General features: G+C 38.0%; 1 protein-coding gene across 2 annotated transcripts in view; it reads left to right on the forward strand.

The window, feature by feature from the left end:
- fam189a1 (family with sequence similarity 189 member A1) overlaps nt 1-13,667 on the forward strand; it is a 132,421-nt gene that overhangs the window by 116,787 nt on the left and 1,967 nt on the right. The window contains exons 5-11 of one of the 2 annotated variants that reach the window (XM_051898902.1): nt 635-742; nt 6,048-6,208; nt 7,339-7,474; nt 9,181-9,259; nt 10,801-11,478; nt 13,166-13,231; nt 13,319-13,641. In XM_051898902.1, coding sequence (XP_051754862.1) covers nt 635-742; nt 6,048-6,208; nt 7,339-7,474; nt 9,181-9,259; nt 10,801-11,478; nt 13,166-13,231; nt 13,319-13,641 — 1,551 coding nt within the window. The remainder of the gene's footprint in view (nt 1-634; nt 743-6,047; nt 6,209-7,338; nt 7,475-9,180; nt 9,260-10,800; nt 11,479-13,165; nt 13,232-13,318; nt 13,642-13,667) is intronic. The other variant, XM_051898903.1, reaches the window with a different exon arrangement.

Genomic DNA, 13,667 nt, shown 5'->3' on the forward strand with positions numbered 1-13,667 from the left:
ATAGTTTGGGCCTTGTTAATTTCTTTTAATGAAAATTTTGTTCCAAGTTAGAAAGGTCCTGTATATTTACATTAAAAGCTGAAGCAAAATGGACATTGTAACTGAAATATACTGGATTGAATCAAATCAACTGAATCAGAATCAAATCAAATTGAATTGGAATGTAGGAATCAAATCGAATAGTCCTACTATTCATTGAATGGGAATGGATATTTAAGGCTGCACAAGGACTTTCCCTGATTTCACCTTTAAGTTTGTGCTTATCTTTTACAAAACGATGATGCCATGCAAAAGTCCCACTTTGGTGACACCATTATCCCTCTTATCCATTATGTCATAGCTTCTCTCTCTCTCTCTCTCTCTCTCTCTCTCTCTCTCTCTCTCTCTCTCTCTCTCTTCCACACATTTGTTCTTTCCAGACTGCTGTCTTTCTCAGTCTCTCTCACTCTGACAAACAGAACAATAAATGTTCGTGCCAGGCTGAGGTTTTTCCAACAAAACAATTGCCACTCTCGTTTATTTTCTCTCTTTCTCTCACTCTCCTTCTATCCTTCTGTGTCCCTTTCTCTTTGATTCTCACCTTCTTGTCCTCTCCCTTCTTATCCCTGTCTCCATTTTTCTCTCCGTCTCCCAGGAGCTGCTTTTCAGCGTGTGTGCACTGAATGTTATCTCCACCATTGTGTGTGCTCTGGCCACTGCCGTGTGCTGTATGCAAATGGTTTCTACTGATTTACTACAGATGGTAAGTGTGATCCATACCGCAATGTGTGTGCGTCTTTCTGAGTGTTAATGCACATTACATTTTCCCATTACATCATGGAGAAAAGATCAGACAATCAAGACAAGTGAACATGTAATAGTTTAATTAGCAAAATGCCAGTCTATAGTCTCTATATTCATAACCATCAAAAGAAATAAAGGAAATTTCATTAAGCACAGTTCAGAGCAAAATAGCACAGTGGATTTGGTGGTATACAAAAACAAATCATTAAATATATCCTGTGACTTAGTCTTCAGACATGTAACTCGAATGGCATGTCATACTTCAAATGAGCCCTTATGTTTTCCCAAGAGAAACCTCTATACTAGTGACCTGATTGCCTTGTGGATCAAGAAAATAATCAGTCTAGAAATGAATGCTGATCTTTGGATCTTCCTGTCCTACACATCAAGGCAAAACCTCCCCTAAATGTGGATTATTTGTTCGTGTTTTGCTGGCCGACAGTGGTCATGAGATAGTGGTCTTGGACTTTGTAAAATTAATTGATTATATTTACAGTAAGGAAATCCATTGCCTTAAGAAAATTTCAAAATGTAAATAAGAGACTTTTAGACTTTAGAGACTTTGCACTAGTTAAAGGTATACTCACCCAAAATAATATCATAATAAAACTAAATTTGAGTGTGTTGAAAATTATATTAACATTACTGTGTGCATTCGCTCGGTGGCTGGTATGAGACATTTGTTGCACATTGCACTAAGCTAGATCAATATTAGAATATCATATTAATAAAAGCTGGATGACTTGTGTTGCTTAATGGCATGTAATTAATTTTAAAATATATTGTATGGTGGAGAAAATGCTGTATTACTGTTACTACAAATAAAGCTCTTTCTGATTATGCTATGTTAGCCACTTGACAGAGTAGTGTTGTCTCTGGGGCATGATACAAACTTTACTCGCGGTAAATCAAGAAAACAATATGAAGAGTTCATTTGCAAAAACAGTTAACTCCATTTTTATTAATTCTCACAAATCATGTTTTTTTATTATTGTGCATTCCAAGTAATATCAATCAAACTGCAGTTGGGTTGTTTTGATTAAGTAATGATAACTCCAAAAAATACAGGTGAATTAAAAAATTAAAGTTCATTGAAAGCATGTTTTTTATATATATTAAAAGTTTGTTTTTTAGCAAAAGCAGATAACTCCACATTTCATGTTTCAGAGTTAAATAAAACCAAGTAATTGCTATGTAATTGCATTTAAAACACTCAAACACATATGTGCACACAAACACGCACACACACACTAACAGATCGACACACACACACACACACACGAGCGTGCGCAGACATTTACATACACACACACACACACGAGCGTGCGCACACATTCACATACACACACACACACACACACACACACACGAGCGTGCGCACACATTCACATACACACACACACACACACACACGCGCAAAAGGACAACCAAGGTTTCAGCATACAAGCCGTGTATGGTGTACAAGGACTTACAGGAGTCGAAATTATAAATCCTCGATCACTTTTAGTCAGTTTTGACAAAACTTCCCTCAGCTAGCACGTTTTTTTGAAGTGACTAGAAGCCTTGTCACCTGACCTGAATACTGTGCGCTGATTCGCTTAAACGGACTTATCGGTTTCTGTACACAAACAACAAGGGCGCTTGTTGGTTTCTGCTGTAAAACGTGAACTTGCGATGCCTGACAGTGGACAATACCGGCTTTTCTGACAAAACGGATTTAGAGTACAGAACATGCTATATGTGGAGAATAACGCACAGCGGTTAGTTCGTTTTTTTTTTAAAAGTGGCGTTTATCGGTTTTTGCAAATGAACTCTTCATATATACAAACAATAAGGCTAACCGTGTTGAGCTATATAACAATGATTAGTTTTCTGTCCATAAAGGTATCCAAACAGTTGCTCACCTGTCTAATAAAAAATAATATATTAAATAGTCTTTGGTGTTTCCATGGTTTCTACCGAAGTAAAATGAGAAATCAAGGGTACTGCGGACGTCATTGACAGGCGACGTAATGACACGGGCCGTTACACTGGTTGAAATAGCTGATTTCTCTGGATTTAAACATTGTTGGAAACATTTGGAATATTGTAAGAACACAAGTCAACAAAATATATGACACTGTTCTAGTGGTTTTTGGATATTTTAATCCCAAATCACATTGTGCCTTTAAGTATACTTATATTTTTCAATTTGTTGGAAAAAAAGTTTATTAAAGGTCCTTCCTTAACGGTAGTGTAGGCAATTTCAGAGAGGCTAGCAGTAGCAAGCTAGCTTTGAAAGCATGAGATCCCATTCTTCCTTCAGAGTGTCTCAGTGCTCACAGACGTTACAATGCTCAGTGGGAGAGAACTGTGGATCTGTCATCGCTCACTTTTAGTGGATCTGTCTTTTTCAGCCAGCCTGTTTTATGTGAGAGAAAATAAACTTGTGGGACATAAAGTTTTAATATTCTTTAAGAGTGGTCTTTGTGCGTTTATGGGCACTGCAGTAAATTGCACAGCCTCATGGATGGCTGCAGCAGAGGCATGGGCACAGGGAGATGAATTGAGATGACTTGTATTAGCATGGCTGCGGCTCTGTGAATTGCTAGAGCAGTTGTGGGATTAGTTTCGACTCGGGGCACAGAGTGGCAAAGCGAGAAATCACCACTGTTGCCAGCTGCACAGTCCATGCACAAAGACAACAGAGGCCCGAGGGCAGGGATGAGGTGAAGCACTGCACGGAGCTTTTCCCTTCGCAGCTGTACTAACTGATTTCATCATAACCTGATAATTTGTATTTTATCTCTGCATACATTGGGTGGTTGTTATTTGGAATCATGTAATGAAACAATACAGATTCTGAGTTTGGGATACTCACATTTAATGCCATTATATTGCCACCTGTACTTATCTGTCATTTACAGTCACTGCCTTTCTTAATGATGCTTAAGATCAGAATGATGACTTCAGTATCTTCTAATTGATGAGGCTTCACATATTCTAATATGACATATACAGGAAAGTGCACTGTCATCATAAATAAAAAGCTCTAAACCTAACCTTGGACTCATAAGGAATGGCACAAAATGAGTTACTCTTCCTATCGGAACTTTTCAACCGGCTGATTCATTACAGATCAGTGGAATGAAATTCACACCTGTTTAAAACACCAGGAGAGATTCACCATCTTATGCATGACGTCCGCTACACTAGACAGAACTTTAAAAGCAATTTTAAAGGGATAGTTCGCACAAAAAATGAAATCATTTACTTGCATCGTTCCAACCCTCTATGACATTTTTTGTTCTGTGGAACATAAAACAAGACCTTTTGAGAAATGCCTTTTTTGTCTATACAATGAAAGTCAATGGTCACCAAAACGGTTTGGTTACCAAGTCAAGCAGGTTTGGAGAGTAAATGATGGCGGAATTTTCATTTGTGGGTGAACTATCCCGTTACCCATTCAGACAGTGAGGTCACATCCAAATCACCTGATAACCTTTGACCCTTTCTCTTAATTATGACTCTCTTCTTAATGTATTTACTTCTTAATCATGTATTTCTGACAACCTAAATTCTACAAGGCTGATGAAAATAGAGAAGCTCAATTATGTAATTCTCTACATCATAAATACATAAAAAGAGATTTGGAATGATTATTTCCTTACTTTGAAGTAAAATTCTTCTTTTCCTTTAATAATTCATGCATCAGAAGGTTAAATTGCGTAAAATGAAACTCTTTAGCCAAAGGGTCTCTGCAGAGTGAGAAATGGCTATAACTGTTCTCACTGTACCAGACCTGAACTACTTTTTTTTTTTTTTTTTATCCAACTGACCTCCTAATTTTAGTCTTCTTTGTTTCAGACACAATGGTTTGCTTTATTTGAACACAGTGAAAATTATGTAACTGTGACATCAAAGACCACAGAATTTGAATGATGAATGATTTCATCATTAGATGGTTATCAAATAAACTACCAATCAAAGATTTATGGCCAATAAGATTTCTTTTAATTAATTCTTATGCAGGGATGCATTAAAGGCACAATATGTAAGATTCCAAGAATGTTTAAATCCAGAGAAATAAGCAATTTTAACCAGGATACGGGCCGTGTCCGTGCTTCACCTATCAATGACATCATATCCGCGTTACCCTCGGTTTCCAGTTTTATTTTGTAGAAACCATGAAAACACCAAAGACGCTTTAATATATTATGTGTTTTATTAGACAGGTGAGCAACTGTTTGGATACATTCATCGACAGAAAACTAATCATGTTATTTAGCTCAACACAGTAAGTCTTATTGTTTAAATCTCGTTTTCTTGATTTACAGCGAGTACCATGTTTTACCATGCCTAATATCAATCTAGCTTACTGCAGTGTGCAACAAGTGTCTCATAACAGCCGCCGAACGAACGCAGAGTAGCATTATAACAACATTCAAAACACAAATGTATCTAATATGATAAAACAGCGCTGCTTTACGCTGCTGGATGAAGCGGAAGAGGTGCGGCATAATAAAAGTTCCGCTGCTCTCGAGACATGTGTCACACTCGTCTCTCATTAGCAATCGCTCCAGCCGTCTCGCTTCTGCTCGCACAGCACTCGGTCCTGCTCTGCTTCATACTACAGTAATGTTAATAATCTCATCCATGAACATGCTTTCTGACCGAGTCCCGTCCCGATTCTTTTCCACCGGTTGTAGATGTGAAGACAACACCTCCCATGATTCCGTGAAATCAAGGCGTCATCAAGCTACACCTTTGTTTTGAATAAGTGACCTCTAGCAGTGAAAATTTACATAGTGTGCCTTTAAATTGATCAATAGTGACAGTAAAGACTTACAGAAAGATTCTATTTCAAATAAATGCTGTTCTTTTGAATTTTCTGTTCATCGAAGAATCCTGAATAAAATGTATCACGGTTTCCAATAGAATAGTAAGCAGCACAACTGTTTTTAATTATAATATGAAATGTTTCTTGAGCAGCAAATCAGCATATTAGAATGATTTCTGAAAGATCGTGTGACACTAAAGTAATGACGCTGAAAATTCAATTTTATCATCACAAGAATAAATTACATTTTTTAAATATATTGAAATAGAAAACAGTTATTTTAAATTGTAATAATAATTCACAATACTGTTCTTACCATGTTTTTGATCATATAAATGCAGCCTTGGTGAGCATAAGAGACATCTTTCAAAAACATTAAAAAATCTTTACCCAAACTTTTGAACAGTAGTATAAAAAAACTCACTGTTTTACTCTTTTTCATCAGTTCATGCCACACAGAGCACGTGCCTTGAGCGCCGACTGTATGACCCCTCACGGTACCATCTTACACCAGACGTTAGACTTCGACGAGTTCATCCCACCCATCCCCCCTCCTCCCTACTACCCCCCAGAGTACACCTGCACACCTATAATGGAGGGCCAGAGGTAAACCCGCACACACACACATACAGACACAAAGCTTGCATCCCAGCTGGCTTGAAATGACCTAATATTTGCACTATATCTGAGAAACCGTTTGATTTCAGATTTCTTGGCTGCAAATTCTGTACTCTGAAAAATAGAGGATTGAGTGTTTGTGAATAGACTGATTCACAGATATTTATGAAATTGTCCCATGGAATGATTATGCAAAACATCCATTGTTTTAATGGGAAAAGCACCGTCCTTTCGGATGAGACGTTAAACCTAGGTCCTGACTCTCTGTGGTCGTTAAAAATCCCAGGATGTCCTTCGAAAAGAGTAGGGGTGTAACCCCGACATCCTGGCCAAATTTGCCCATTGGCCTCTGTCCATCATGGCCTCCTAATCATCCCTATATACTGATTGGCTTCATCACTCTGTCTCCTCTCCACCAATAAGCTGGTGTGTGGTGGGCGTTCTGGCGCAATATGGCTGCCGTCGCCTCATCCATGTGGATGCTTCACATTGGTGGCGGTTGAGGAGATTCCCCCTTCCATATGTAAAGCGCTTTGAGTACCCAGAAAAGCGCTATATAAATGTAAGGAATTATTATTATTAATTCAGGCCTACCCACCACCATGTTGTATAAGTGCAGGTCTCAATGCGAACTGCTCTGACAATCCATATTATGGAGCGGCAGTGTCCCTGGCCTGGTGTAAATCCACCATTGATTTCTCTGTCTCGCACTGTGAGACACTCTGCCCACCATCCCATCATAAAAAACGTGCTGATGAGGCTGTTTAGCCCGCGGCCACACTAATGTGTCAACAAAGCAGTAAATACATAGAGAGCAAGAGCAGCCCTATATACACACTGGGTGCTTCAAAGCACAATCACTGTCAGGATGTGGTAATACACAAGAAAAGTATGAAAAGACACAGATCTCTCCCCTCAAATATGAGAGAGGGAGTTTGGTTAATTAAAAGAATGGGAGATATAACTCGCTGAGATGAAGAGGAAATGTTTCATTTTCCACAGTTCCTAAATGGCCTCACATATTTTTTGCAGCTATCATCTCCATTCTCCACAGGCACATTTGTTGAAGCATTGATGCAGTGTTATAATCATGTTTTACCATCGTCTCTGTCCATTAGAGGGTTGCATCTGGACTTTCCACACTCTCCCTTCAGTGCTATTTATGGGGTGCCTATTAACAGCCCCGGGGCACTATATCCATCTGAGCTGCCACCACCCTATGAATCTGTCGTTGGACAGACACCTGCCAGCCAGGTAAGAGCTGACACTTTTTCTACACACTACTGTAATGAGTATTTGGCATGTTTATAGAATAGAAGTCATTTTGGGTGGCTACAAAGAATTAATTTTGATGTTCTGAAGGAGTCATTTATCAAAGAGATTCTGTGAACAACTGCAATTTGTAATATGTGACCTTTACTGTAATAAAACACCTGTCATATTTGACCTGAGAGGTATTCATCAAGTTGACCCCATTTTAGAGCACACAAAGTTTTAAAAAAAGTGGACAGTTTCATTTAATTTTTGATGTCACTGCCACATCAGCGATGTGATTTCCATGAAAAAAAAATCTAAATCTAAAGTTTCTTGTTTTAATTTATATATCGGGAATCGTACCATATGGCATTTTACAATATAAACTAACCTAAATAAAATCAGTTAATTTGTCAATTATTTTTAATTCAGAAATTAAAACATTGTACATGTGAATTGTATTTTTTTTTTAAATAAACTAATAGATGAGCATCACATCAATTACTGTTTTATGACATTTCCTGGTTACTCATAGATTTTACTAGTAGTTTGCAGGTATTTCAGTCTTAAGGTAATGCATACCACTAATTCAGCAATGTTCCTCCTCTTCAGTTACATTCATTTGTCTGTGTAAGGCTTGGCAACCAAAAGGTCCTTCAGTGCACTTGAGGCACTGAAAGAAATGAATACAAGTGCCTTTATATAATGGATTATAATTTTCTCTGGAACACATCAGCAATACAGGCAGGAATTTCATTCCATTTAAAAGAGATGGGCTTTCTTACAGTGAGAGCAGGGCCTGTTTGAACAATGATTTTTCATCAAATTTCACTTCTTCACCTGATGAAAGGGAACAAGAGCTCTCCTTTTTGCAAAGAGATGCACAAAGGACCACCAAACCTTTCAAATCCAGCGACTGAGCCTGTGATTACGTGTTATTTTGAAGATTTGTTTGCTACCTAAAGGAATCTGTGATTAAAAAAAGGATAAAATCCCAAGAGGTTTCCTTGATTTTAGACCTTTCACTTGTGAAGCTATTGATAACCATCTGCAAACAAAGCAGCAGGGACATTTCAATCATTGAGCACTTTTTTTACCTGAAGCACAAGACTAAGAAGCTTTGAAAGGGAAACAGCAATACTAGAGACAGGAAGAAATATTTTTAAATTGATATAGTCAGCTTTTTTTTCTTTCCACAGCTAGTGAGTATAGCCTGAAGCTTATTTTCACATTTTTATAGAAGTCCAGCTGTGCTGTGGACTTAAGCTCTCTGTATACATGATAAATACATAATAAATTTTCTGTTTAGTCTTTTATGTGTTTTGGATCAATCATGTTATTAGGATATTTTTTAAATAGAAACCACGCAATGTGCAATCATAATAATGCAGACGTTTGAAGAGCAAATCTGATCTTAGAGAGCCCCCTGCTGGTCATAGGAAGCCAGAGTCGTTTTAAAGCACTGCTGCGATGCCAGATGTCAGGCTGCAGCAGGCTCCTCAGTGCCAGATGTTTTACTGTCTGATTCTCCTCCTTTTGCAGTTGTTTGTTATCGTCTTCGAAGTAAGACCGTTTTTAATTACCATCCTTTCCAGAAGGTTACACTCAAAACTAAAAGCTTGTGTTTTTTAAACATTAACAAATTTCACAATTTGTTAGAAATTTTAAGTAAAATGTAGCTCTCTCTTTTTTTCTCTCTCATCCAGATCACCACCAGTCTTGAGCAACAGGTCACTGAGTCCAGTCTGTGCGAAAGGAACACCACAGCTGGCCTTAGCACTCAGGGTGAGGAGGCTTCAATGATAACACAAAGTCAGAAGTTTTCCTTTCTCTAGTGTATCTGTGTATTTGCTGTTTTAGACCAAAAAAAAATAATAATCTACATCTTCGTTTAAAGAGTTAGTCCACCCAAAAATGAAATTTCTGTCATTAATTACTCACCCTCAAGTCATTCCAAACCCGCAAGACCTTCGATCATCTTCGGAACACAAATTAAGATACTGATACTAAGATACTACATTAAGATACTACATACTGAGTTGGCATTCTGACGTAAACACGGAAGTGCTGCACTGTGTCTTCAATGTAAACTGCGTAGGAGAATGACAGGGAGAGAGGATATTGTTGAATAAATTTGTTATTTTTGGGGTTTTTTTGCGCATAGAAGTATTCTAGTCGCTTCATAACATTAAGGTTGAACCACTGTAGTCACATTGACTATTTTAACGATGTCTTTACTATTTTTCTGGACCTTGAATGTGGTAATTTCAATGCATTCTATGGGAGATAAAAAAAAAAACATCTCGAATTTAATCAAAAATATCTTAATTTGTGTTCTGACGATGAACGAAGGTCTTACAGGTTTGGAACGACATGAGGTTGAGTAATCAGTGACAGAAATTTCATTTTTGGGTGAACTAACCCTTTAAATATTCCATTACCTCCACGTTAGAATATTGCATCTGTAATCTTCAGGACATAGACTGTACTTTGGAACTGGATTTTACTTAAGGAACTATACTAATGTTTAAAAGTTTTGGTAAGGTTGGTAAGATTTGTAATGTTTTTTAAAGAAGTCTCTTATTCTTCCCAGTACAGCATTTATTTGATCAAAAGTTCAATTAAAAAAAAACTTAAAATACCATATGACACTGAAAACTAGTGGCTTCTGAAATGTCAGCTTTGCCATCACAGGAATAAATTACATTTTAAAATATATTAAAATAGTAAAGAGTTATTTGATATTACAACATTATTTCACAATATTACTGTTTTACTGTATTTTTGATCAAATACAGTCAAACAAATTTATTCAGACACCTTGAACATTTCATTTATTAATACAGCTTATTCACTATAGTTTGGAAAAAATGGTAATAAAATATGACAAGATCTCAGAATTAAACTGTGATTATTACTAAAAATAAACTTAATTATGTCAGATAACGCTTAAGCAAAACATGGTCAGGTCAAAGTGTTTGAATAATTTTTTTTTTTATCAATTTTACTGGTAGTCCACTGTATGAAGAATTTTTGGGTATAATATGTCACAGTTTACTTTATTTTGCTATCCTCACTTACATAAATAAACTATAGTGTCCTGCACCCACTAGTAAAAATATATCAAAAATATCAAACATGTCTGAATAATTTTTGGTTTGACTGTAAATGCAGCTTTGGTGACTTAATTCAAAAACATTAAAAATCTTACTGATAATTTTTCTTTACTTATTATATTATACATCTGACAAAACACTCACTTATCTCATTAATCAACCTTCAATTATGGTCTGTATATAAAGATGATATGGTCTCTGTTTCAACAGCCTCTGTTGACAGTGCTTCCCTTATGGTGTCCGAGACTGCAGACATCCCTGATCACAGTTGTTCCTCTGAAGACCTGTGTTCTCTAGAGGTACAGGGCTCTGATTCCTCTCCGTATGGCACTTTGCGCGTCGTACCTACTGACGGCAGCTGCACAAGCCTGGAACACAGCACCCACTCTTCCCTGAGGCAGCAGACCCCTGCTCGACTGGACCGCAGCGAGTCCTCTGTCACGCAGGATTCAAAGCCCCACTCTCCACAGTTGTCACCCGATGCTGTTAACGTACCCGAGAAGGAGGAGATTACAGCCGTTAAACCCATGTCTCGCACACAGCACAGAGAACGAACCAATAAGAAGCTTACCCTTCTTTTCCCTCCAAGCACTGCATCCCAATGTGCTTCCAACTCAGCAGTGACCTCCACTGCCGGGGCATCTTCTGCCCTGACCCCCTCCACCTGCACCTCCCCGTCACCCACTGCTCAGCTGCGGGGAACCCGGCTATGCTTCAGCGTCTGGTCCCCATCCTCCTCTTCCTCACAGCCCCATGCTACCTCTGCCCTCAGCAACTCCAGCCAACGTGAGCGGCCCCGCACACTCCGTGCCACCAAAGGGTATCGGAAGCTGGCAAGGATCGTGCGTTCCACTAGTGAACCCATATCCTGTACTTCCATATCTAGAAGTACGTGAGACATTTTTCTTTCTTTGATTCAGATCTATAGAGCTTTTCACACTGAAAATGGTTAACCATTCATTCTAAACTCTGGGTTAACAGAATCATGGCTTAACTTTTTCCATGTTTCACATTGTACATTTATGAACCCCAGGTTAACTCTTTTTATTTGTGGGGTCAGTATCATTGATCGGACAAGCACAGTACGTGAACTATTTAAATAGCATCTTGTCTCATTCTTGCATCTGTTGGGTATTTATACACTACCATTCAAATTTTTTCCTTAGAAATTAATACTTTTATTAAACTAGCATGTATTTATATGATTAAAGTGACATCAGACATTTATAATGTTATACAATATTTCTGTTTCAAATAATTGTTGTTCTTTTGAACTTTCTATTCATCAAAGAATCCTGGAAAAAAATAGTTTCAAGGTTACCACAAAAATATTAAGCAGCACAACTTTTAGCTCAATTGCTGTGTGTCATTTGCTGTGATTTTTTTTTTTTTCCTCAAATGCTTAAAAAAAAACCCTGAAAGTTTCAGTGACTGAACAAGTGCATTAATATTTAATGAGGCAAGTGTTGTTCAGTTTATGACTGGTTGGCCGTTACATTCTAACACCACATCATTTCACACTGTAGACCTTTCGCAATGTGAGCTTAACCCTACAAAAGTTGAGGCTGGCGCTTCTTTGTTTTGGGTTAAAAGCAGTTCAAAACCGTCCTTTCAAAACTACAAGTGGGAAATGTTGTTTTGCCTGGGGTTTTAAAGTCCCCCTGTTGTCCCTTAAAACTCCTCTTTGTTCACCAAAATGACATATTTAAACATTTTTTTCTTGTGAAAAAAATTTCTTCATGCCTTAAAATAGCTTGAATGTAAGTCTACACCCTTGCCTCATTTAATATACGTGGATCAATGAATATGCAAATTATCCCCACCTCCACTCGCTCATGCCAGCTCAGAGATCCACTCGGTCAACTTACTGAGGTAAACGTTGCACAATGGTATCGCTCTTTACAACATCGGACACGTAACGGTAATTAATGTGATTAGCCTTTTGCTTGACAACATTATCAAACAGCTAATAATGTGTTGCTAATGTTACACAAAACATGTTCCTGTTCGCCATGTCAGAGTCAGACATCTGCCTTCTAACAATCAGTATCCTTACAAATGCTTGAACAACTCAGAACTTCAGTGGAGAAAGGCATGTAGTTCATCATAACGTCGTAATATACATCATACACCCGCCATAATGCTAAATCTACACAATTTTTCATATCAACAGAAAAATATACCGGGATAACCTGGCTTCTCTCGAGACTCCCCTGCTAGTTCGCTGTTAATGATGTGCTAAAGCCGCGGGTTTGAGACTGTCTTTTTTTCACTGCAGTTAAGGAGAAAATACTCAACAATGATATTGACGTGAATTTGCACATGGTTTGTCTTAAAGCATATTAAAAACACCACATAGACATATGAACAACATCAAAAACTTGATTTTCACCACAGGGGCTCTTTAAAAGACGATAAAATGGATTTAAGCTCAGTATGAAAACCTCATATGTAACTTCCTGAGGTTAAACCGTCATTGCTTTTTATGAACTTAATATCATACGACATCATATTAAGTAAGTCATTAATAGCCTATGAGCAATCTGAAAAACTAAGCATGTGACTTGACTTGCAGGTGACCGTTGTGCTCCTGCTTCTAACCATCCACCTGATGACTCCCCACAGACTCCATGTGATCAAGGTTTCACCTCAACTTCCTCTATTTTCTGTTATCAATAAAGAAAATGTGGTTATTAGAATAAACCTACTAATGCACTGCTCTTCACAGCATGTATGGAGCTCTCTGAAAGCACCCGACCACCTTCTGCCAAACACAGCAGCCAAGGAGCCAAGAAGCAGAAGGACAGTGGAAAGGTGGACATCCAACTCAAACCTCACATCCCTCACTCAATGTCTACAGAACGGCCGCAATCTCTCGCAGACCTCAAAACTTACAAAGACACCAAAGTGCTGGTGGCCAAGTTTCTGGAGCACTCGAGCTGCAGTCTACCTCCAGAGGTCCAGCAGGTGGTCAACAGCATTAAATGTGTTATTAAATCTGATGAGAAACACATGGAGGAGGCCATATTCAGTGCCAATATCATTGATCAGGTAAATTTGGCATATTTTTGTGTTAC

This window comes from Ctenopharyngodon idella, chromosome 7 (assembly GCF_019924925.1).
Source record: "Ctenopharyngodon idella isolate HZGC_01 chromosome 7, HZGC01, whole genome shotgun sequence".
NCBI classification, from domain to species: domain Eukaryota; kingdom Metazoa; phylum Chordata; class Actinopteri; order Cypriniformes; family Xenocyprididae; genus Ctenopharyngodon; species Ctenopharyngodon idella.